This window comes from Parus major, chromosome 1A, assembly GCF_001522545.3.
Source record: "Parus major isolate Abel chromosome 1A, Parus_major1.1, whole genome shotgun sequence".
Lineage (NCBI taxonomy): Eukaryota > Metazoa > Chordata > Aves > Passeriformes > Paridae > Parus > Parus major.
This window is the reverse complement of record NC_031773.1, coordinates 23,042,591-23,068,324: the sequence shown is the minus strand read 5'-3', so window position 1 is coordinate 23,068,324 and position 25,734 is coordinate 23,042,591. Positions and strand designations below refer to the sequence as shown.

The window sequence follows — 25,734 nt, the reverse complement described above, 5'->3', positions numbered from 1 at the left end:
TTCTTGTTTCCTGAGTCTGTACATAGGTGTTAAGTATACAATAAGTGTTTAACTTGGGCATATGATCACAAACTTCTCTGTAAAGCTTTTCTTGTATTTGGTGGTTGGGTTTTTTTCTGTTCTGTAGTTACTGAAGTTACTGAAATGTATGACCCTTGTTTAGCTCTTTCAATCAAATCTTTAGTTTTCTGATACTGTCACAGTTGCAGATCCCAAATCTGTCCCTTTCTGCCTTGTTCCTGTACAGCCTTGTATCCTGAACAAAGACTATATGCTGGCAGCACAAGGAGATTTTTTACTTAGTTCTGCTGCCACAGGCAGTGAGCTACTGGAATTGGAGAAAATTGTAGACTCTTTTCATGGGCTTAAATTACCTGGCTCTAGTGGCTGACTTGATTTCAGAGAGATAATGGAACTGGTGGCATGTTGGTAATTGTTTCTCCATGGTTTGGAGCTTGCAGGTTCTAAAGCTAATTGGTGAATAGAATCAGACCAGAAGGATCTATTCCCCTGATGTGTAAGTGCAGCTGCCATTGGTGTTAATATTAAGATAGATACCTCAAGGCTCTGAATGGGAACGAGTAAAGCCTATAGTTAGTAAGCACAAAGAACTGAAAGTGAGCTACATTATGTGCATAAAGCTGGCAAAATTACTCAAGATCTTCAAACTTATATGATGAAGTTATTGTGTCAGTTAACATGTATTATGGCTTGGTTCATCTATATCTTCATCTTCATAAACCATGCAGCAACTGAGGTTTTTCCATGGGAAGGACAGAATTTAAGAGCCTGGGACATTGATTTAGTAGCTTATAGAAAGGCTTCAATTCAGAAGGCTCATTTTTGTTGTCTGGTCTGGGAAAAGTGTCCCAGGTGCATGAGACTGAAGAAAATCATGGCAGACATCTCTTTGAAATGCAGCTGTATCAGAATAGAAAAGGTTGGGCCAGCCCTGATTCTTCCCTTTCAGATTTAGGGAAGATCATTTCATAAGTAACTAATTCCCTAAATAGTTCAAATATGAATGTGCTGTTTCTGTGGTTATGTTCATGGAATTACATATTCCTGTCTGCTTGGTAGTTATTGTGACAGTGCTATATTACATTGTGAAACTGTGCATGTATGCACATTATGTTGTACCTGGAAATAAGTTTGACTCTTCCATCAAATCCAGTTCTACCTTAATATTTTGTCAGACTAAGTAACCTTAAATTAACAGCAGATTTTTCAGCATTTTCTCTTGGCTAGGAAAAAACATTTTCATAGCTTGTGCTTTTAGTTTTTGCTGATCTTTCTAAGAAATAAATACAGGCAAAATTCTGATTGCATGGCTTGGATAAAATTGCCAGGCTGCAGTTACTAGTATCAAATTTCTTTAACATGCAGAAATTTAATAATACCTGGGAAATCATTAAAAACATGTAAGTGCAGGGTCTTTTGTAACAATAACAGTATTATCTTAAAATTGAGAGATGTATTAACACAGAGGTCACTGTATAATTCAAGTCAACAGATGTAGCTAAAAGTGTACTGCCTAGTTAATTTTTTAAAATAAGGCAAACTTCAGAAAGACTAATTTTTCTGATTTCATTCCTTTGTTTGCCTGAGATCACTCACATGATGTGTCTCAATATTTCCTGTGTGGTGGATGAGACCGCAGTTCAGCAGGTGGGTTTGCCCTGGGAGGCATTTCATCTGCTTGGACCTCTACAGATGCTGAGGTAGGGAACACATGGATCTGGTCACTGGGACTGAGCACTGAATAGTCAGTTTCTCCATGAAAACACCAGTCACACTGTGGAAAAGCTTGAAAAGAGATTACATGTGTATTTGAATCAAATGGTGCTATTCAGAAGGTGCTACCAGAAAGCAGCTTTGAAATAGCCAGGTTGATAGTTTTCTTTTCAAACACAAAATAATAATAGAAACCAGGTCTCTGACCACCCCTTCTGCCACCCTGAATTCTTACTCTGCTGGTGCTGCTTTTTTTTTTATCTCTGTGCAAAAAGACAGAGTCAAAAGGAAATGCAAAGCAGTTAAAAAAATCCCAGAACCAAACCCTATGAAGAAACCTCAGTGTGTATCATGCTGACTAAGCTCTCTTGGGTGCTGCCAGCAAGCTGGATAGGCATCTGCTCCTGAGGAAAGGAGCACCAGGAGCATTCCAAGGGCCAGAATGCCCCAGCACAGGTACTGTTACATCACCTTGCACAAGAGAGTAGGTGGCATCCTCAGCTTCTTGTCTGCAAAGATTTTGCTTGGACTTTATGGAAGTCAGGTTTTGGTATCCATGAATTTAAATGTATTTTGCAGACAATTGATTTTCCAGGTGGAGAAAAACTTGACTTGTTTTAAGTTGCTGATAATTTGCTGACTTTTTTATAGAATACAATCAACTACTTGAGCAAAAGAATTCCTATGAGTTGCAATAAAAGTCACTGTCAGGCAAATTATTCTTATTTCATTGATTTTACAAGTATGTAATTTGCAGTACTTAAAATCAGAGGGAATGTTTGTCCTTGGGCTAAGACACTTGCAACAGAAAGAGCAGTCTCTAGGACTGGGTAAGTCAGTGTTTCATTGATTCAGCTGTGGCTCATGCCATACAGCTTGACCTTTAGTACCAGAACTGAAATACCTGTTCTGCTTCAATTAGGTTTTTTTGACCTGTGCTAACGACAAAATGACATTACTAGTGGTGGTGTTACCTGGTTTTCCCATGATGCACAAGTTGTCCAGGATGTAGTGTCTGCAGTGTAGGCAAACACATCAAAGAGGAAAAAAAAGAATTAGAGTGCTTACTATTGCCTTTAAAAGGCATAAACATCATAAATGATGTGCCCTCACGTACACATGTAGGGCCCAGCATAGGTGTATGTAATGTTTAGAGCTGAAATGCAGGCAATGTAAATCACAGTTAATATGTATTTCTCAAATGTATTAATAATTAATTAAAATTAATATGTATTTCAATATATATTTCATGACTGTTTTGAATACCTGAGTTCTGTCTATGTAGCTGCCAATATTTTTTTCCTGAGATAAAATGTTTTCCATCTTGATTTTTTTTCATATGCCTGTCTGAACACTCATATATTGAAGTCTCTTTGAATGTGTGTTCTGTAATAGAGGATGTTAAGATAAATTTTAGTCAGTGATGCAGAGTGTGTTAGGATAAATTACAGTTGGTGGTGCCTCAGATCTGTAGATAACCCTGAACCATTTTAAACCTGAATCTCAAGACAAGCTTTTTGTCTCTGTGAGGTGGTCTGGCAGATCCTGTTATGAAAAAGCCTCTCTTCAGTGGGTTTTGGGTTGACCTTTTGGTGGCTTCAGTATGAGCTCCAATCTAGGATGTGAGATGTGTGAAAACTTTCACAGTTCATCACTTTGATCTTTGTAAAAATGAGGCTCTTGCTTTCTTTGCTGCAAAATCCAGAAATCTCTGTATATGCAAGGCTCAAGAATTTAAAAGTCTTTATGTGTGAATTATGTCATTTTTATCATGCTGGAGGACTTTACCAAGGAACACAGCAAGAATATCTTATTGAACAGCTTTCTCTTGAGATATATTGTCTTCTAGATTTTGTTCTGAATGTGTATCTGATTTCTTTGCAGTTTCTCAGCACCCTCTTTGCCCCTTTAAATTTTGTGATGGAAAAAGTAGAAAGTATCCTGCCCTCCAGCCTGTGGCACCAGCTGACAAGGATCTGAGGGAGCATGCCCGCTGACTGACTGCCATGACATCTTCTGTGCCAACTTTTTGTTGACCACAAGAAAGCATGATAAAAAGGGAAGCAGTTCTAAGACTTAAAAATTCTTCATGGATTGTCTGTTCTCATATAAAAACTGTTTTGTTGTACAAAATACATTGATGTTAGGTTCTATTATATTTTGCCTTCAGAAAAGAAAAAAATAAACTTTTGTGTATTGTAGCATTGCTGTCTTTTGACTTTTTCAGAACACAGATTCTACATTTTGTTTTTTAAAAATGTGTTAAAAATGTAACAATTTTTTGTTAATTGTGTTTAACAATCCAGGCAGTTTGGATGGCACACTGGGCTTCTGATTCCCTTCGCTGCACAGAGGTCACTGTATCCTCGTTTGAATTTTCAAGCCCACATACTTGACAGATTTTCTTCACACCCCGGTGTTTCAGGTACCTTCTGAAGGCTCATTAGCAAAAAGGGTGTTCATGCACAATTAATAGAGAGGCTGGTGTTTCACTATTAGCGCTCACTTCAGGAAATCTTATCCTTGTGCCGTGTCTGTTTAGACTAAGTATTCATTTATGACACAGTCACTGTCCATGGAAACTTCCGATGCCAGCTCTAAGATGAAGATTTTGATCTGGCAATTGAAGCAAATAGTCCTCTGTCAAGAATTAAAAGTGCATCCTTACAGACGCCTCAAGAATTTGTTTTCCAGCTGACCTTCCAGATAAGGAAGCATAACCCTGATGCAGAGGATCAAAAATGCTACTTTATCATTTCAACTTTGCTGTTACTCTTAAAATGCTGAGCAGTTTAAGGGACTGTGATCCCTAGCAGATGGGTTTGTTAATCAATGAGGAAATGAGTGAGCAGAGACAAAACTCCCAGTACTAGAACTGGTAAAAAGGAAAGTGTTTCTTAACAATAGAAGACGCATTATGTTATTTTTTGTTCCCTTGATCGCAGACACATTACTCTAGTAGAAGACAGATGTTTGTTCAAGTGAGCACAAGTACCATGTAAATACTGCTGTGCTATGAGATTTTAAAAAGGCAGCCCCATTCTAGAAGAAATCAGCTGTAAGAGTGAGACCTGGCAGTAGTTTGGCCTTCTGTTCAAAGATACTATGATCTGTGTAGGAATTACTACCTGTAATAGTCTGATAAATAGGAATGCTTAACTCCTGGAAGAATCACATTCTTTCCTTGAACTATGTGGAATATTTAAGAATTCAAAAATATCTATGCAATTTTATTTCTACTATTTCTAGTATCTATCTCCCTAATAAACAATAATGTGCTATGGATTTTTTATCTAGAAAAATCTCTAATTATAATTCTAGGCATCTGGAAGACTAGGCAAAACTGACAAAAGGATTTTCTTTTTCACTGGGCAGAGTTTATTGCCTTAGGCTTTGCTGCCTCTGACATGTTTCCTGTGAAGTTCAGTATGGCTTAGATGAAAAAGTAAACACAGCCCATGATTATAATGATGGAAAGCCTCTGGCTTAGTGCAGAGATGAGCCTTGTGGAAATCTGGTTCAGATAATAACTCATCTTCAAATTTAGGGGTGGAGAAAGCTTTTTAACTTCAAATGTTAGCAGTTCCTGATTTTTTTTCTTTAAAGACAACTTAATAGAATTTGTATGCACATTATCTCTTTGCACTATAACCTGCACAGAACAAAAAAGGAGAGGACCTCCCTGGGAGTGCCAAGTCAATCTGGTCCCCTTCTGTCCCTTCCTCCCACTGGATAGATTTACAGCTGCTCCCTGGCAGGAACTGCACTCAGAGTGCTACACCAAGGGGAGAGCTGCAGCTTTCCCTCTCATCATTTGGGGTCTATGCTCAACATACAGACTGTTTTTCCAGATCATGGAAGTCCTTACCCTAGCAGAAAGGAGGAAAATTATCAGGAGTTTTGCCACGTTAAAGAAACCTGCAGAAGCTAAGCATCCAAAGGAAGCTTTACCTCTTGCACATGCCACACACACCCCTTGGCTGTCACCCTGTGGTGGCCCTGAAAACCTCAGTGGCTGTAGTTACAGCAGATTGTAAAATGTAGCCCTGGCTCCACCCAGGCTCCAGCAGGGCTCCTGCCCAGCTCCCACCACAGAGGGAGCTGTCAATGTACTGATTCATATGCATTTGCTCGTTTCTCACAAGAGATCTTAACTTTATGAAGTTGCATCCATTTCCCCAGGCAAATGAGCTGTTACACAAAAGAAACAACCCAAAATCACGTTTGTGGTTACAGCCCATGAGCTGCCTCTGTCTTTCTGATAATAATACAAGTTCATTTCTATCATTTGAAGTGGCAGGTAAAACCTGCAGGCTGAGACATGTGACCACAAAACCACTTCTGCCCTTGGATGCAGCCACCACCTGCATAAAGCCCTTCCCAAGAGTGCAGGACAAATGCCATGGAGAAGAGCGAGCATTGGTACATTTGTGCTGCCACAGGGGAGTAAGAGCTAGTTTTTCTTAGCAAAAGCACCCTCCCCAGATCCAGATCTTCACTAATCCTCGAACATTCCTCTTCCCCTTGCCACCATACACTGAACAAGCTGAACATGAAGCCCGCAGGCAGCAACCAACAGCTGTGGTGTGGGCATGCAGCTGGATGCCCTTCGGCAGCTGTGCAGCACAGGACCAGAAATGCAGCCTTTTATTTCTAATTCACGTCTGCAAACAAATACACATGGGGATGGGGGAGGCCAGGATGAGATGCACGAATTGATTTCTGTTATTTTTCCAGGAAAAGAAAAAGCAGAAATCTCTCAACCTTTAATGCCCACATGCCCTTATATACACCACCATTGCTAAGTCATTCCTCATTTTCCATGTAGTAAAAGAAAATTAAACTTTTTTTTACAAGATTTCACCTATAACAGCCAAACACACTTTTTAGGGTAAAGTTTGCTGAAAATAGTGGGGAGGGAGCAATCCCAAAATGCTTGGCAGGCTAACAGCTTTTCAGGGCGCTGCTAGATCCTGAGTTCATGCAGCAAATTAAAGGGAACTCCCTCGAGAAAATTGGACTGCGTATTTAAAAATATAATCCTACAACCTTTAGCTTCAGCTAACATTATTCTGACACTAAAATGTCTACCCAGAGACAGCTGTTTCCTCTTCATGACTAAATACATGAATAAATTTATTCCGTAGAACAAAACTACAGTATTATTTCATTTGCCATGTCTATTTCTGTTTCTTCTTTTTTTATTTCCTCTTTTATTTCCCCTCTTATATTCTTTGTTGGATTTGCTTAAGGAGGGGCCTTTCTAGTGATATTTACATCTTTGAGTGTTTTTTGCCAATAAGAAACAGAAGAAGTTTCTGGGAGTGCATTTCTTTGTGGAAGAGGCAGCAGAAATGCCTACAACTGTAAGAAGTCTACCTTGAGCTCTTAAAAACCCCAAAAAACATAAATCCAGAAAAAACTGTCATCAAGTAAGTGACCAGCTTAGCATTTACCCATTTGTTATGCTGTGAAGTATTCTGGGTTTCCTCTGGTAAAGCGGTTTTGATGCAGGCATTGCATCACGGTTTATCACATGCCCAAAATGGGAACATCAGCCTGCTGTGCACACCTGGGTGGGCTTGCTGCTGGACAGAGTGACAAAGAACACTGAAAAGGCCAAGGGACTCAATGCCCCCATTGTCCTGGTTCTACTGGTAAGACCAGCCTTCAGGAACCACATGTCTCTGATCCAGAGGAAGGTTTGCGACAGGAACATGTGCCTTAGCAGAGGAGGACCAGGTTTGGGAATAAAAGTTAATACACTTTTAATACAGTGTCTCCAAAACATTTTATCTGGGACTGCAGAATTCAGGTGAGTTGATTTTTCTGGAATATTTAAGAAGAGATCTGATTTCATTACCCTTCATTCAACTACCTAGAACAAGTTCTCTTGTAAGAATGAGCCTTTTTTTCTTTTTTCCAGAACATTGAAATATTTTCAGTTTTATTAAAAAGGTTCTTTTAGACCACTCAGGCTCCCTGAATCTTAAAAAAAAAAAAAGGCTCTAAAAGGTTAAAAATTATTATACTGCTTTTAAATTCCTTAAGGCTTAAAGTATGATATTGTTGAGGCTACGAACTACATGTGGATTTCATTTCACAGTGAAATCCCAATAAAAATTCTCCTTGGAGCTCACCTTTAAATACAATTAGATATGAATTTTTCCTTATCCAGCCCAGAGCCAGAATTGGCAGCAATGAAGAGGCCAGCAGTATGAGCCCTGAGCTGCCTGTGGGCACATAAATACACATTATACATACACTGCACGTGCAGGGACACGTGGGCAGGGCTGTTCCCAACAGCAGTTGGTTTTTAGACAGAAGTGTGATGATTGTTACCTCTAGCCATGATCATTTCCATATACACTAACTGAAACATTATCTCACTGTCCAAAAAAGAACTTTCTGGAGCCTCCTAATCTTTTAACACCAGCTGTGCCTTCTGGAGATGAATTGCCCATTTTAATTATATAAACTTTTTTTAAAGCCTTGCAGATGTAAATGACTGCTCCCTCAAGACCACTTAATGCCAAACACCCTTCTTTTTAAATAGTCTTTTAAGAAAGTTCCAAAACGAGAACATACACAGAGTATTCACTTTATTGCCCTGGTTAGCTACTTGGATATTATTTTTTCTTGCAGTTTGTACCTGCAGGGTTCTTCCAGTCTATTTTGTTTTCACATGGAAATTTCACCTCCATCTACAATGTGTTCTATCACTCATTCAACCTCCTTTTCCTATGTTATTTTTTCATTACCTTGCCTGTCTCTACTTTTCATGGTTTCTTTTTCAGAGCCTTATACTTACTGGTACAGAGCCCATTTTTCTTCTGGTTAATGTTGCTGATCTCTGCCCTGAGGAGAGACAGCTGGACCCTCTCTGACCTGGTTCCTTTCCACCAAGGCTGCAATTTCTGGGCCTCATAAGCCTGCACATCTTTACAGCAACTTGTTTTGTGCTGATCCCAGCCCAGCATATGGACCTGTAATTGCCTCCATTGCAAGCTGATACACTCATCTTAGGCATGCAGCTTTGCAGAAAATATGCAGAAAAAATCTAATTCAAATTTTGCCATCTGAGTAGATAGTATAATTTTGAGCACATTTAATAGATCTATTAACTTTAAAAGAACATAGAAGCTGGTAACTACTTTAGAATCCAAGTCATTACTAAGGCAAGGCATTTCCTACTCCAACACTGTTCACAAACATTTTTCCACTATTGTGTAGGTGAAAAAGTGGAAGCCTAATCCTTAGGTAGTCGAGTGTCCTGTACCCAGATTTCACTAGGGTGAAAAACCATTCTCTTCAATCCTTCAGGTCAGGAAACAAAAAATCCTCAGCAGTTAATATTCATTACTTTTTAAAAGCTTTTAAGGCAAGTTTTCACAAACATATAACTATAACATTTTCTTTGATTCCAATAGTTCATCAAACTGTTGTGGCTGAATACATCTCCTGCAGTTTCCTTTGTTTTAGGCCATGGGCCAATTCCTGCCCCACAGGAAGCCACAGTGGGCTAATGGTGGCCTCAGGTGGCCACCTTACTGGAAACTCCAGTCCACTAGGGATGAACAAACACCTTCCAGTTAAGTTTTTCACCAATCTGGCTGCAAATTGTCTTTCATGGGGAAATCACCAACCAGTGCTCAAACTCCTGAGCCATTTGGTATCCAGGACTCAACTGTGACCTGCCCAAAATCATTCAGAAGATGCTTGAGCAAGCCCAGTCCATGCAGCTGGTGGTGGTGATCTTGTAAAAGTGCCGTATTTTCTATCTTCTTGTGTTCCTGATGGCAGGAATGAATTGCCACTCGGATTCTGGAGGAGAGTTACACGGTAGTTGGAACAGTCCTGGCATAAGTACATCCTTCCAGAGCTGCATCAGTTCATGCGGAGACAACTCTGCAGCAACACTGTCATGCAGAAATGCGAAGTAAATGCTGCAGGGTTTTTATCAATTTTTCAGCAGCTTCTGTGCAATGAACAACAAAGGCAAAACAGGCATAAAAGTAAAAACGACCTCTGATGCATTCCCTGCATGGGTCAGGAAGGGCAAAGGCTGTGGTCCTCAGCATCAGTAGCCTGTGTGTCATGTCCGGGAAATCCAGCCAGCGCTCTTTGGCGCTTTGCAGGTGTGAATGTCCACCACCTCCAGGCAGTCCTGGCATCGCACAGCACAACACCAGTGGAATTTGCACTCGCATTTTGTCATCCTGCTGACGCGGGAGGTGTCGTAGCCTCTCCCGCAGCACATCACTTCACAGCTGTCCATGCCACGCGAGGTTTGGTTGCACACCCGACCAGCTGTCCCAAGGGACCCTGCAAAGGGAGCGCAGCAAAGGTCAGGAGGTGGATTTTAAGGAAGGACAGTAAGCGTAAGAAAATAGGCATAGGAGACATAATTTGTGATGTATTTGATCCTTTAACATCATATCACCCAGGATTCAATATCAAGCCAGAGAAATGCCTATAAATGTAAAATTGCTCCCGTATTTCCCCTAGGAATCAGGCCTGGAGATGAGAAGGAATAAAATGGATGAAATACTTAAAGGGTCTGCCTGATTCTGTTAATATCATCGCATTTTGCTTCATCTTTCCCTCGCACTTTCTCCACCTCCAGAGAGCAGACATCCTTCCCAAGGCAGTCCTGCTCCCTGCACCCAGGACTGTCTGAAATGGGATGCCCAGGTGGAGCATCCTTGTGGTGCTCGGGATCTCATGGGCTTCGCTGAGGAGCTCTGGGTGTGCAGGAAAGAGAAGACCACAAAGTTTGGTGGTTGTGATGGACTCAATGGGTAAAGTAACTGTGCTGCCAATGAGTAAAGTCTTGCAGAAGTGAGTGCTGTGCCCACCCACAGGCCCCATTCTACCCATTCAGGTCTCTGTGGGGTAATACCAAGGGTTCTTCTCTCCTTTCATGAGATTACAAGAAACTTGTAATTACTAATTACAGTCTGCTGTGGACATAAAGAAGGAGAGGAACCATACCACACCTTGTCACGTTCTTGAAACACTCAGGAGGAGTGGCTGAAATGCCTGTACCTATATCCACATGGCGTAAAATGTCTCTGTAAGGCATATCTTAGTCTGAACAGTGACTGTACTGCATAGGAACCACTGTTCATCTAACACAAACTGATTTTAAGGTACATTTTAGGATCAATACTAACTACAGCTGCTGACAGGTTATTACCACCAATCTGAAAACTTTATAAAAATTAATTGCCTCATCTAATTTCCTATGTATTGCTATTATGAATCAAATGCAGAAATATCCAAAAAATTAACATTCTTCTCACATTTTCCACAGACCTGATTACAACTCCATTCTCATCTTGGGCAAGGTGATATTCCCTAAGTAAAGGCTGTGGTCAGTAAATTAACGAAATATTTTACAATGTGTATTTGCAGGTGCACACCAAACATGAACAATTTACATTCTTAAGGAAAACGAATACATGCAAATATTAATTAAAATTTGCACGAGCTAGGATAGAAAACTAATCTTAATCAATAAAAGTGTAAACTGCAGTTAAATTGTAATTATTAATAATTTAAGCTGAATAAATTCCAATTTTCTTTTTTTTTCCCCTACGGTGGATTTATGGTTGTATGCACTGATGCTGCTGTCTCAAAGCAGTTGATAACATACAAGTCTTCACTGTGTCCCCATCCCTTGCTGCCTCCCCAGCATCAGGAAGACTTATATTATATGGGGTCTGACCCCAAACCACTAATGAATGCAATGAGGGATCTCAGGAACCCGACCAAAGTCACCTTCTCAAACTGTTTTTTCATGGGACTGACACATCACCCAGCCTCTCAGCCACAGGGGTGCAAATTTTCCTCTTTTTGCACCAAATTTAGGACGGTCTTCAACTGCTGTCCTGGAGAAGTTCTTCAGCCCCTAGAACACATCTCAGCTTCCTTCCAATGGCCTAGATTCCTGTATTTATTTAAATATTTCAATATTCATTGGCTAGAGGTATACACCCAGAGAGCCTCTCTGTGCAGTGGCTGGTTCATGTCTGCTGCAGGCAGAGCAGAGGGGTGTTGGTGGCCACCAGCCCCCCAGCTCAGCACCGGTGCCCATGGCTGCCCATCCCGGAGCCACGCGCCAGCCCCTGGCCCTGGCTCAGGATCCTGAGCTGCAAAGGTGCTGCCAGGCCACCCCAGAGGGAACTGACAGAGGGAAGAGAAAACACACTGAATGGAGCCAGAAAAATGCAGCCTGATAAATCCCACATCTCCTTTGGGGTCTGAGCATGTTCATGCTGCTGCCTATGGACCAATGCTCTGCCTAACATCCCTGGGGAGATGGGCTTTAAAGAAAGCCCCTGATATTTGGGGGGAGCATCTCAGTTGGCTGTAACAACCAGTGATGTGGTGTATCAGGGACACCCTGCACCAGGAAACCAGCAGTAACTCCTTCTCCTGGCCTGCTGTCCCTATAGCTGGTGCCAGATCCCCTGCAGGAAGGCCTGGAGAGGAGAGGGTCCCCCAGCAGTGACCCACATGGGCACACACTACACCCAGCAAGCCCTCAGCTGTGCAGTTCTCCCTGCAGAGCCAGCTGCACTGTGGCAACTAATGGCATATGTGATGCCAAGAAGCCTTTCCTAGGTCTTTTTTTCAGGAATCACTCCATTATGGGGGAAGAGAGGCTTCCAGTGGCCCCCAGTGCCTCCAGAGGCTGAGGAGTTGGCCATGCAGAACTACATGATGCACCTGTGGTCCCACAGGAAGCCTGTGGCAGAATAAAAGCCAGATCCTGCTTCCCAGCCATCACACTCTCCTCCATCCATGATGCTGAGCAAACAGCTGGGATACCTGAATGTAATTCATGCTGTTTGTGTCAGCCCACAGCAATATGCATCACAGCCCAGGCTGTGCAACATACAATCAAATTCACAGAAAGGGTTATTAGACACTGGAATGGATTTCCCAGGGAGGGGTGGAATCACTGGCCCAGGAGATGCTTAAGGAAAGACTTGGTGTTGCACTTAGTGCATGATCTAGTTGACATGGTGTTCGCTCAAAGGTTGGAATTGATGATCTCAGAGGTCTTTTTCAACCTAATTGATTCCATGAAGAACCTTTAAAGGCACTTGTCCTGCTCTCTCTGCTCAGACCAAAGAAACAGTACAAAGGCCAAGCTTGTGACCCACATGATTAACATTCTGTATCAGAAATTCACACCAGTGGAGGAAAAACAAAGCTGCCCTCCACCTCAGCACAACTCCCAACCAGGTGCAGAGTTGGGCTGTGTCATTTGGCTGCTGGAGGTGAAGGAAGACCCCATGTTCCCCCACATCCATCAGGAGCTGCTCAGAAAGGTTTGACCACATTCCACAGCCCAGGCACAAGTTAGTTTTCATGTCAAATGTCCTTATTTCCAGATGTAAGGGGAAATCACACAGCACTAAAGGACAACCTAAGCAGGATGTATCCACTGCTTTCAACAGGAGTTTTGTCCTAGCTTAAAAAACAAAATTATTTCAGACAGTCAGAAACTGGTATCATCTGATGCTGACCACAAAACATCAACATTTACTACATAGTTAGGACAGGAGACTTAACAGGATTAATCCACAGATTGTGACGAAAGTGAAAACAAGCTCATATGAAGGCTTAGTTTTTGAGCAAAACCAAGCTTTTTTTAAAGTTCAAAAGGCATCTTCAGAATCTCTGCAGCTTTTCTAGTGAGAAGGAAAATGAACTATAACCAGCAGTGAGGAGCCAGAGAAGTTATTGCGCTCCCTGGAAGGCCCAAGTGATGAAGGCAGCAGAAGACACTGCACAAAATAAGGCAGAGTTTTCTGCCTGCTACCTGCAATGCACCACCTCAGCACTTACGAGGCAGGAGTAGGTTCTAACTTGTAAAAAGTTTTTGTACAACCTCTTTGTTTTCATTTCAAATGTTGGAACTGCCATGCCTACACACATTCTACCGGCCAAAACATCCACAGCTTTTCATACTGCCAATTTCACAGTCTGTACATCAAGTCCTTTCTTCTTGGTTTGCAGTTATTTTTGGAAGTCAACATGTGTTATGTTGAAAAATATTTTCTTTCCATTCTTAAAGCCCTAAAATGTATTTATTAGTATATAATGAGAGCTTTTTCCTTCAACTTCTACTGATTAAAATCTGGTGTGAAGCAATAACATCAATTATGAGACTTTCACACACACACACATACACAACAAAAGCAAAAAAAAAGTGCAAAACCAGTGAAATACCCAACGACAGTTTCCTCAGAAGTGTTCTTGGGGAAAAAATAATTAAAGGAAATGTTCACACAAAAGTAGCTCTGAAGCTACTGGATCTTATGGACAACACCCAGCTCAGAAGGGTTGGAGAGAACAGGCAGTACACATTGGAGGCAGCTTTGTCTGGAGGAGCTGGGATTTCCCAGGCCAGCACTGAAGAGATGGCCATGTGTTGATAAAAACAGAAGTTTACATAGGATGATTTTTAAAAGCTCTCTGGGATGTTCTGTCTCTGTTTCTATCTAATTTTGAGTATGAAATTGTGAGCAAAAATTATTTCAGCAGAGTTATGCGTGCACAGTTGAATTAATTTTGAACACTTCTGAAAAATCTCCATTTGGTCCTTTGTGAAATATTAAGGCAAGAAAAGAGGTGGTCAGGTTATTACTTTATCTTGCTATTGAGTTACTATTAGTGATTTCCTATATTACACCCCTCCTGAAATCAATTACTCCTCTTTTCCTTTCTAGAGAAAACAAACAAACAAACTACATTTTGGGGTGTTCCATGTATTTATGTCCAGCTGCACCCTCAGAGAGAATGGTAGACCCAGGGTGGAAGCTCCAGTGGGGAAAGGGAAGGTATCTGCTTTTTTCCTGGGTAGGCTGCTGATGGCAGAATCCTTGAGCACTTTTAACTCCCTGGTTCTTATATGCTAGCACAATCAAGCCACAGAGGACACTGGCTTGGACATTCTACAGTCTGTGAAGTTGTCTCCTGGTCAAGTCATGATGCTTCATAAGGTTTGCTCTGTGAATCCTTCATTCAGCTCCAATACTAACCAATCTCCAGATAATTTTTTTTTTCCTGAAGCACTAAGTTGCTTGAATTCCCTAGAGAATGAAAGGCAGAGCTGTATTCAAGGACATACATTGTGGTATTAGATTCAGCTGACGCTGAGATGCTCCCCACCTACTTCCAAACTCAGACTTCCATAATCTCATTTCATTTGCAGTCATTTAACAGGGCTGGCACTCTGCAATCCTCAACAAGGCAAACCAAAACATGAGAAAAATGTGGTGCAGCTACCAAAATCATCTCACTCAAAGTCAGATCAGGTTGTTTGTGTGGTTCTTTCTTTGCTCCATGCAAGCAGCAGGGCATCCCACAGCCCATCAAAGGTATACTGCAGTTTTCTAAAAACATGCTCTTCCAAACAGCCACATTCTCTGAATTCCAGGCAGCAAAGAAACACCACCTCAGCTGCATCCTTACATTGAGCTGAGCCAAAAAACATGTCAGACTTTGCCATCTCTGGCCAGGCTTGTCAGTGTCTGGCAAATGCACAGAGTACGCTATGATGAAAAGAGCCCACTCTCCTCCACAATAACAAGACTGACAGAAGAGATTAGGCTTAGCACAAAGATATTATTAAATGGATTTTTGATTTAGAATTGGGTAATGTAAAAGTTCTTCTTCCAGGGGAAAAGAAATCATGTTTTTTACAATGAAGAAAACCTAGTCTGCAAAGTTAATATCTGCATGATTCCACAATATGCCCATTTATTCACATGGATTAGACTTTGCAGTACCAGCCACTATTCAAGAAATGGTTATGTGTTCATGCAGCAAATAAACATCCCCTGCCAAAATAATAAATAACATTTAAAATTATGCTGACGACTTAACTAACCAGAAACACTGTACAATGTAATTGTACTGGATGAATTTCTGGATTCATTGAAGTCAATACAGTACATGACAAGGAATTCACATATTGTTCTTATTTAAGTACAGCTGTTTTGAAATGTTTATTCCGAGCAAACTTGGATTGTAAACACGCAGCAGTGCCAAAAGGAGTTGAGCTGTACTGCTATCCAGATACTTAAGGATTTGTCATGTGGGGTGCAATCTGGTCCTATTAATTAGTTCCACAACTTCTCTCATACATTACTCAGTCTGCCTCTCTTTTCCAAATTTCTGGTTTTCTAGTTGCTAGTTTTTAATTTCCACATCAGGAAATACTATACATGGGTCAAGAGCAGTCATCAGGATTCCTGGTGCTTGGCAATGCCTTGAATTCTGTAACACTAAGTGTGTCTCTATTGAATCTCTGAAGCAGGAAAATCCAGTGTTAACAGCAGCACCAATACTCTTATCTCTTCCCACAGGGTCTGGCACAACTGTTCAAAAAACGTGATGGTTGTCATGGACAGAGCCAACACTGCCTCTTAAAGAGGAATAAACAGCTGTGTCACCCAGCTGAGTGTGCTGCATCCCACTGGCCTCTCCCCCTTCATCCACCTGCAGTCCTCCAGCTGCCTCACCCCATGTTACCCACAGCTGCCTTGACTGGTGCAAGCAGGGCTGGGCTGGCACAAGCTGTACCTCCCACGTTGGATGGGGACACAGTCCAGTACCACAGTTCACAGTCACAGAGAGCTGTGGGAACATGTAGATGAAGGAGGGCACCACTGTGATAGCATAACAACGTGGAAAGGAAGCAATGCAACAGGAGGTGGCATCACAGCGACACCATGGGACTTGGGGCAGCTCTGGAGTAAGCCGTGTGGCACAAGAGTGTGTGGCTGTGCCCAGTATGGACCTGCCTCCAGAGCACAACTCAAACTTGTACTGAAAGCAGCTTTGCCTTACAGCAGCGCCAGGGCTCTATAGCATCTGGCAGAAACTGCTGAATTATATTAGAACAGTTGTACACCTAGAGACATCAAGGAACTATTGTGCTTGTACTGAGTTCTTCCAAAACATCTTCTTTCATGTTTCCTGCTGGTTACATGCATGGATTTATATATTTATTTATTTATATATATGTATATACACATATACACACACTCTCAGTAAAATTATAATTTTTGACCTTTGAAGTACAAATGTCTTAAATAAAAGCATTCACATGTAATGATAGAGGCTTACCTACATCCCTGTCCCTGATACAGTAGTCTGGAGAGCTTTCAAAGTATACCAGGTCATTCTTAGTTGGCTTCTTAAATTTCTTATTAGCCACAGTGAAACCTGTGCCATCTTGATTCATGACCACCTGAATTGCTCCATTGTATTTCTTCCACAGATAATCTCCTGTTTTCCTAAAGTCTGCCATGGCCAGCCAGCAGGTCCTTAGAGTGCACGATCCACTCACACCGTGACATTTGCACTCCTGTTTCAAAAACCGCTTCACAGCCTGTTTGGAAATGCACAGGTAAATGTAAATATACACAGGTAAAACAAAGTGTAATTAATTGCTTCTCAACCCTTTTCCATCCATCCTGTAGTGCCAGGCCTGTGTGATGGCTCTCCAAATTACGGTCTGTAGTGACACCCACTGGTAGCATCAAGTCATCCCCATGTGGTTGGTCTGCTCGGGTTGCTTGACTCACACAATCCTCCCACCGGTGGGCTTACCTTCCTGCTCCTGCCACTCACCACAAGGATCGAGGTGGTCTATAGTGCTAGGACACACTGGACAGGAGGAAATTATCAGAAACGGCCAGAACCATTCAGCCCCTTGGGAGGCAAAGATGCCCCCTTTCCCTATTGTTCCAGCCACAGAATCGCCACGCTGACTCTCTGACCCTCTCCAGCTTCATGAAACAGCCTTTTACCCTGAACAGTGTTTCAAATATTGCCCAGAAATTCATAGGCATTTCATACTTAAACTACTTTTAAATGACTGTGTAAAGCATTGTACCTGTGCCAGGCATCAGATCTATACAGAATTTCAAAATACAGTATACTTAAAATGCTTATACAGCTTTTAACAAACATTTTAGAATAAGACCTTCATTAGTTTGCATTGGAGAGATCGCCCTTATCATTAATTTAACATCTGGATAGCATTAAAGCCATTTCAGCTTCATCTCAGACATTTAAGATATCTGTATGATGTTGGAGAACAATACATGGGTTCATAGACAGTAAATAATTCATGCCCAATTATGTAGATATGGATATTTGATTTATAAATATTATGCCTTAAGGGTTCATGAAATATGAACTTTTCAGAGTTTGTACAAGAGGCATGTCATCATGGGAGGAAGGTAAGAGAGAAGAAATCTCCATGATTAGAAGTGAGACTGATGCACAGTGGGGCAGCCTTTTTTAGTCAAGCGCTTAGTAATAAAGTGAGAATGTATTATAAAACCAAATGACTTTTAATTTTCTTTCCAACTTGTAAATGATATGACTACTTCAAAGAAGTCACTGGGATTCCCACAGCCCCACTTCATTGCCATATCACAAATCTGGGATTTAAGCAGATGTTTGGTTTTAATTATCTGAACAGAAATCAATTTAACTATTTGTATTTTTAAAACAACTTGCTGAAATAGTGGAAGAAACACATAAGGAATGCAGATCTCTTTTTTCAGTGATGTTCCTATACTGATATACAGCATATTATGTTCTATTATACAAATGGCAATATTATAAATATTTGTTCTATTTATTTTTTAAATTAACACAGCTGGAATAGTCTTGTTTTAAAAGAAATCTATCAACACCCCTTTTGGGGGCAAGAAAATAAAAAGGGCACAGATGGTCTTACCCAGGTCAAAATGCCAGGATTGTGAGCAGCTGAGGTGGTGAGATCCCTGCAAAGCTAAACCTACACTACACTGCACTGTGAATACGAAACAGTGTCTCTGTCCAAAAAGCAAGTCCTAGAGCATATGAGAACATATTCATTATTTTTAATTGAATATATTTATTAAAATTTCTTGACCTTTCTCTAAAAATCTACCTTACCAGTACTACCTTAATATTTGGCAGAGGTGTTTTTTAAAACTTTAAAAGATGCTCAAATACTAAAGAAAGGACTTTCCATCATGAAACTTATTCACCCCTAAAATAAATCTTTGTTTGTGTTGTAGACTTCAGCCTCTTTTGGACAGTAACATAAACATGACCACAGTACTGTGTGTGCCTATCACTGATCTGAATAACCTCATCTGCCTACATTAAATATTAGTTACACCTGCTGGCAATAAACATCAAGGAGGAAAGAAGCTGAAGAACAAAAATTTTTCAGGAAAATCATCTACTTGCAGTACAAACAAAGATCAGAATACAAACAATTTAATTCCTACTAAATATACATTAAGGAAAACCAAAGATAAGACACAAAAAGTCTATACAAATAATTCCAGAAGTGCTCAGTCTACACAATAAAACTTTTTTCTCTATTATTTCAGATGTCCTGGGAGCAGCAAATTCTTAACATGTTTTAAATAACGAAACAGCATATTACAGTCTCATGCACTATTCTTACTTTTTATAGCTACCACCACAAAATGTTAGTGCAGATATTCCTCAGCCCTTGCGCCAGAGATGGGCAACACACCTGGCAACTACTCCTACTTATCTACAGTGTGAAAGTAAAGACTCTTTCAGCTGCAATTCAGGAATGGTATTTTCATACAAAGTTTAGAAAAGGGATTGTAGGTCATGCTCCAAGGACATTGCTTTTTTGGAGGGACATGTATTTTGGATTTATTTTCTTAAAAAGTGGAGTAATTAGCTTTTATCTCTGCTCACTTTGTGATTAGGTTTAACATATACATATATAAAAGGGCAGAATGGACTTTCTTCTCAAGAGTTATTTTGAATTTGTTTTTTGTCAAGCCCGTTCTTCAGTGTGATCTTCAGCCTCTCTTAGGAATTTATATTCTGTATTAACCAAAAATAAAACTCCTGCTTATCTAAGAACTAGGCTGAAAACAAGACCTCTATCCAAACTGGTCCTGCAGCTTAGACTCCAGCTTAACTTTCCACACAAGGAGCGACTGAATTGACTCCAACAGGAATACTGTTAGGCAGTCTGTTTGTAGATCTCTGTCACACAGAACCTCCAAGGGAGACAGAAACAGCAGCTCAGGCTCCTGCTCTTCCCGTATTTCTTCATAACTGCTGAGCCCAGACAGCAGGGGCCAAGCATTAACTGCCCCAGACACAGGAGAGTTCTCCTAGAACATCTCTAGGCATCTACCTTCCTTCCTACCTTCCTGAACACCCACCTTCCTTCCAGCTCTGTTGTTGTGAAGGTTCATCAGCGCCCTGGCATCTTTTCCTTTCCGTTCCTTGGCATCCACAAAGGCTCTGGCAAATTTAATGCCATAGTCAATGTTATCACTGCAGCCACCCCAGTCAAAATGGCCCTTGCTGTCCTTGGCAGAGCCTTTCTTCTTGGGATCACAGGAGCAGGATTTCAGCTCCCCTTGGCTACATGCCCTGGTGATGGCAAAAACAACTCCAGCAGAGGAGATGGCGTGTACAAAAGCAGATTCTCGACTACCTGAAACAAAAAAAGTCACTTTAAATACCATTGGGGTATCTACTTTGAGTGGCTGTCCTATATCCAGACAGTTAGTCTGGACTTTTTTTGCAGAGTGAAAGATAAATTAGGCTGAAATCACACAAATGCACATTCCCTGGAGCCAGAATTAGTCATGGTTTAAACTTGGACCCCTCCCTGGTAAAAGTTCATCAATATAGTGTTAGAGTTGGAAAATATTAAAGATTTGCTTCTGATATTGATGAATATACTTTCATGGATCAGTTGTTTTATACAGATATGTGACTAGGACAGCTGGCATTCCTATCATGTTTCAAGAATTTAGAAGAATATATTAAGTGCGATTTGAGAGATAAGTTTAGGAAATTATTAAATAGGGAAACTAAAACGTCATGTACATTGCAAAATACTGCAAGTAACTCCTGAAACCATATTTTCTTATCCTGAAGCTCTTGAAATAAGACTCTCCTGCTTAAAACATGCTAGGGAGAAAACCTGGGTATTATCTTCTGAAAAATAAGTTAATATTAGGTTTTCTGCCTAGAATCAAGCCCGTAACCATAATTCACACAAATAAGTTCCATTAAATCAATGGCAGCGCTTGTGTCATACTTGAGGCAGGATTTGGTCTGGAAGCTGTGATTTCTTCATGCCAGCTGCTCTGGCAACTTTCCCATCTCCTAATCAAGATACTTTATTATACCAAAGATTACCTGAATTTGTAGACTATGCCCACTCATAGGTGATTAGGTACATATTTCAATGTAATAATTGCTTTTATTTTAAGATTTAGTAGTTTGCAATACAAAGCTACATTACACTACCACAAATCCATTTGTGGAAATGGAATATTTTCCTACTTTTAAGGTTTTTAGCATAGGAAGAATGACAAGTAGATTTTTGTGCAATATCTTGCACAAGACTCGCAGTGAGAAGGACCTCTTTACAGGGCTTGTAAGCCTTAAGTAATGTTAGCACAGTAAAAGAAGACCCCAAAGACAAATGTTAACTGTGATTTTTTTATAGAGGCAGAATTACACCATAGAACTTACTATTTAGTATTTCAATTGCAGTAGCAGCAATATGTTTAACTTACAAATGAACTGAACTTCCACATGCTGTGCAAGCCTTTTGCAAATGGCAACTAAAAGCTTACAAAAGGACTGGGAAAACCATGCTTCCTACACTGCCTTCAAAATCAGGCAGAGGTTACCCTGGCTTGTTACAAATCATGCTCTTTTGAGGACTCATTTCTGAGAAAACTTATTCAGAAATATCAAAAATTTGTAAAGTGTTAATTAAAAAGAAACACTTTATTTTGTTGGAAAAGGGTTTTTTTTAGTTTATTGAAATTATCAGTTTTAATAGAGCGCTATCTTGCTACATTTCCATAGCATTCACAGCCTGATCAGGCTCACTGCAGAGCTCAGAAGCCTGATGCTGTCATTCTCTCACATGAGCCAACAGTGAAAACTTCACTTTTGGAAAAACTGCATTTTTCCCTTTTTTTTTTTTTTAATAGCCTCATCATTATTAGGCTATGTTCTGCCAGACATGTTTTCCTGAATATCAGAAAAACCTCATTGAAAACTTCAGCCGGTGGGTGACGTTACTGGTTACTCACAAATAATTGCTGAGGGAACAGGAACCAATGGCTAACCAGCAGAGGAACCTAGCGCAGAATGAAAATCCCCCTGCTTGGGTCAGCACCACTATCTGCCATTCTCCTCTCTGTCCCCACCGCTGGGGCAATGGTCCCAGGGTACTTTCCTACTCCCCTCCACGCTGCTCACAGCTTAGATTCCAGGGACACAAGTGCCAGGGCAGGGCCAGCCCCACTGGCTGCAGACCAGGGAAGGCCATGTGCACAGGGTGTGGCACTTGGGGAAAGAGCTGCAGTTAACAAGAACCTCGGCACGTTTATCCCCCGAAGGATAGACGACATTCTGACACAGGATCAAATTCTGCCATTTCTTTGAGTCGAAAAGGCCACATTTGAGATTTGAAGACTCACTAGGCTGCCTTATTCCGACCTCCAGATGACACCACCACCCTGTTTAACCATCCTCCCTCAGCGCGGGAAGCACAATGTAGTCCTCAATTGCTCGGGGTCTGCACAAGCCTGGCTCACCTCTATCAGATCTGTGTGCCCTGCCTCTTTCTCCCCCGGAGCCTGACCTGAGATGTCGCAGTGCCTTGGCGGGCAGTGCTGCCCCGGCATGGGCGCAGAGCCCTCACCCCTCACACAGCACAGCCCTGCGGGGACTGCACCCTGCTGCTGTGCTTTCCCCAGGAAATGCTGCTGTGCTTTCCCCAGGAAATGCTGCAGCGGGAACCGGCCCGCAGGAGGGATTGTCTGTCGTCTGCCATCGCAATGCGCTGGGCTCCTGTTCGCACCTGAGCTGCCCCTTTCAGCAGGCCCCATCCCGAGTACTGGTATCCTGAGGCTGGGCTGAGATGGAAAGACTTCTGTCCTGCTGCCACATTCTGATGCCTCAATTTCCCTGTAGGCCTTAACATGTGAGCTTGATAGCCATTATACACACACAAAAAAAAAAAAAAAAAAAAAAAAAAAAAAACCAAACCAAACAAAAAAAAAAAAAAAACACAAAAGAGTAAAGTGGAGAACTGCAGAGCCAGCATTGAATATGCCAAACCCTCGAATTATCTCCCCGATTTGATACAGGTTTTCAAGCAATACAGACCTTCACGTTATAATATATGCTGTTCTCCTGTCCCTGAAACCCTATAATTACTCTGCATGTCCTCTTCCTTTCCTCCTGAAATGTAAAACCAAGACCACGGATACAGGTGGATGGCCACCCTTCGCATCACTCCCGCACACTGCCCACGGCTGCCGGCCCCCGAACAGCCCCTGTTGAGGTTTCTCAAACCCTTTTGAGAAACACTCGTACCCTCACGCCGACTCTCCAAACCCCTTTTCCCTCGGCCCGCGGAGGCTGCAGGCCGCACCCGCGCCCTCGGGAAGCCCCTCCCTCATCCCGCGGGACTCACTGCGCAGCAGGACGCGGCCGAGGAGGCGCTGCCCCCGCTCCAGGGCGTTGCAGTCCCAGCGGTGACGGCGGAACTGGTGCTGGCATTCGGCCGTCCAGGCGGCCACGCCGCGGCCGATGGAGAGCATCGCCTCGGGGTGCCGGCGGCACAGCTGCCGCTGCCGGCTCACCAGGCCCGGCACGTTGTCGCACATCACCCGCGACGAGCCCACGGCGCCCATGTACCTGCGGGAGGGAAGGGACAGGGCAGCGCCGGGGGCCCGCGCCGAGCCCCGGGCACCGACTCCGAGGGAAGGAGGGTCCTCAGCGCCCCGGAGCCTTCCTCCGGCGGGTCCCGAGCAGCAGCTACCTCTGCCTTTTTGGTGGAAATCCTTTACAATTAGTCATCGACCCTGTGTTTTTTGGATTTGTTTTTTTTGTTGTTGTTGTTGTTTTTTTTTAATAACGTGGAGCACTCAGGAGAACCCCAAGCCCCGCTATTGCAGATCCGTGCAGTACTTTAAAAAAAAACAACAACCAACAAACCAAATCTTGAAAAAATTAAATTACATCATCTGTATCCAGATGGTCTCTATTAGTCCTGAAATGTTTCGAAAGGTACCTTTCATAAAATCCAAACTTCTATAGGTGTGTTTTGAAGGGATCAAACAGAAGAAAATGTCCTTTTCTTGAATTTTCATTATTTTATACGATCATAAAATCGTTAAAGCCGTGACTTCCAAAAATATATAGTTAAGTGGCATTTAGAAGACACCATGACAAAAAGATATCGCAATAAATAACGTCTATACGACTAAGGACACAGATAGTCATTTTATTGAAACATGCTCCGATAAATCGGGCTTTGATCGCGCATCAGCCAGAGGCAAGGTTAAATATGTTCCCCAGAATTACAAGAAGAGGTTTAACTCCTCTCCTACACCAAGACTTTCCAGCCTGGGCTTGGTTGGGGTCCCCAGTTGGAGGGGCAGATTTATGTTTCCATTCTAACGCGTTTTGCAGCGAGCTGCCTGAGACGCCCCACGCCGACATCAACTATCACTTGAAGCCGGACTCTGCGCTGCCCGGTGGGCTCTCAGCCCTCTGCCCTGGCAGCTTACAGTTCAGGGAGGAGAAACTGTAAAGGAGGGACGGGCGGGGGAGGGCGAAGAAGAAGGAAAAAATAAATTAATAATAAAAAAAGCAGCGCCGCTGTAGCCAATTCCCAGCGCCGCCGGGGCGCGGAGGGGCGGCTGCCAGCAGCAGCAGCAGCGCTTCGCCCGCGCCCCTCGGGCGTATTCCCCTCCCGCCTCCCTGCCCTCGTCCCGCTCCCTCCGCGGCCCCGCCGCCCCGGGCAGCGCCGGCCGGGCGGTGCCCGCTGTCCCTGCCGGGCGGTGCCCGCACACCGCTGCCCAAAGCCCCGGGTAGCCCCCGCAGTTGCGCTGTGCTTATGCAGAGGAGGAGGTCGGAGAGCGGGGACGGGGTGTGGGAGGAGGTGCCGGGACCGTCTAAATCCGCTCGCTTTAAGGCAGGACTTTCTGGACCGGAGCAGCTGGCAGCAGCGAGCTCCGCTTCTGCGAGACTAAGAGGGAGAGGCTTCCCCCACCTCCCCTAATTCACGATTAATCCGACCCCACCTTCCCCAAGAGCAAATAAAAATTTCTGGAATTGTAAGCTTACCACCATGAAGAGGTGACTGGTGGGGTCGCCCAGACCAAGACCAAGGGAAGAGACCACCAGATCCCAGAGAGAAAGTTCATGTTAGAAACGCTTCGGTCCACATCAGGTCAGTTGCGGGGGACAGAAGAAATCCCATGGAGCAAGAAGGACGAGCAGGGCCAAACCCACCTTGAGAGCTGCTTCTTTCCCGTGGGTCAAGCACCTTCACATCCCCACACGAGATTGCGGGGCTTACTGATCCCTTGCCGGGATACGGGGCATGCCGCTTGGTGCATCGCTCTGGATTCCTCTCTGTTCGCCCTGCACCGAATCCCTCAGGACATGGAGTTCAGCCCCGCTCCCATACTTCATCTTTGCCCCGATCCAGCTCTTCCCTGCAGTCACGGCAAAACTGAGGGGCTGGTGTGGGCTGCTCTCAGACTGGGTGGGTTCTGCTTTGGTTGGTGTTTTTTTTCCTCTGAAACTCTGATGGATGAAATGATGTCAAGAGACACTGGGGGAAGAGGAGGAGGTAACACCTCTGATTAGGCAAGGAATCCCGAGGAGCCAGTTGCTTTCCAGTAACCCTACAAGCAGACAGTGAGCTCAAACCCGCCAGCAGATGCTACACGACCTGCTGCGGAGCCGGCGGCGGCCCCGGCAGGCTGTTACAGACCGGCAGCACTTGGCACCTCTCGGGGTTTGGCACGACGGCAATTGATGGCTCGGTTCGCAACCGCTAACACCGAGCACGGACCGGAACCGCGATCCGGTGCCAGAGGAGAGGCAGAGAACTAGAGCAGTCCCGGTATGGGGTGGACACTG

At 42.9% G+C, this 25,734-nt stretch overlaps 2 protein-coding genes across 3 annotated transcripts in view; one reads left to right on the top strand and one right to left on the bottom strand.

Moving 5' to 3' along the window:
• Positions 1-3,935, top strand: part of ST7 (suppression of tumorigenicity 7) — a 133,306-nt gene extending 129,371 nt beyond the window's left edge. For both annotated transcript variants that reach the window (XM_015628383.1, XM_015628384.3), the window contains exon 15: positions 3,619-3,935. In XM_015628383.1, coding sequence (XP_015483869.1) covers positions 3,619-3,714 — 96 coding nt within the window. In that variant the 3' untranslated portion in view covers positions 3,715-3,935. The remainder of the gene's footprint in view (positions 1-3,618) is intronic.
• A 5,787-nt stretch (positions 3,936-9,722) lies between these two features.
• WNT2 (Wnt family member 2) lies at positions 9,723-25,525 on the bottom strand. The gene is made up of 5 exons (XM_015628385.3): positions 24,931-25,525; positions 23,273-23,496; positions 19,980-20,257; positions 16,885-17,149; positions 9,723-10,059 (listed from the first exon to the last, which is right to left on the bottom strand). Exons 1-5 carry the CDS (start codon positions 25,008-25,010, stop codon positions 9,830-9,832), a joined length of 1,077 nt encoding a protein of 358 aa, XP_015483871.1. The 5' UTR covers positions 25,011-25,525; the 3' UTR covers positions 9,723-9,829.
• Between the last annotated feature and the right edge of the window lie 209 nt (positions 25,526-25,734).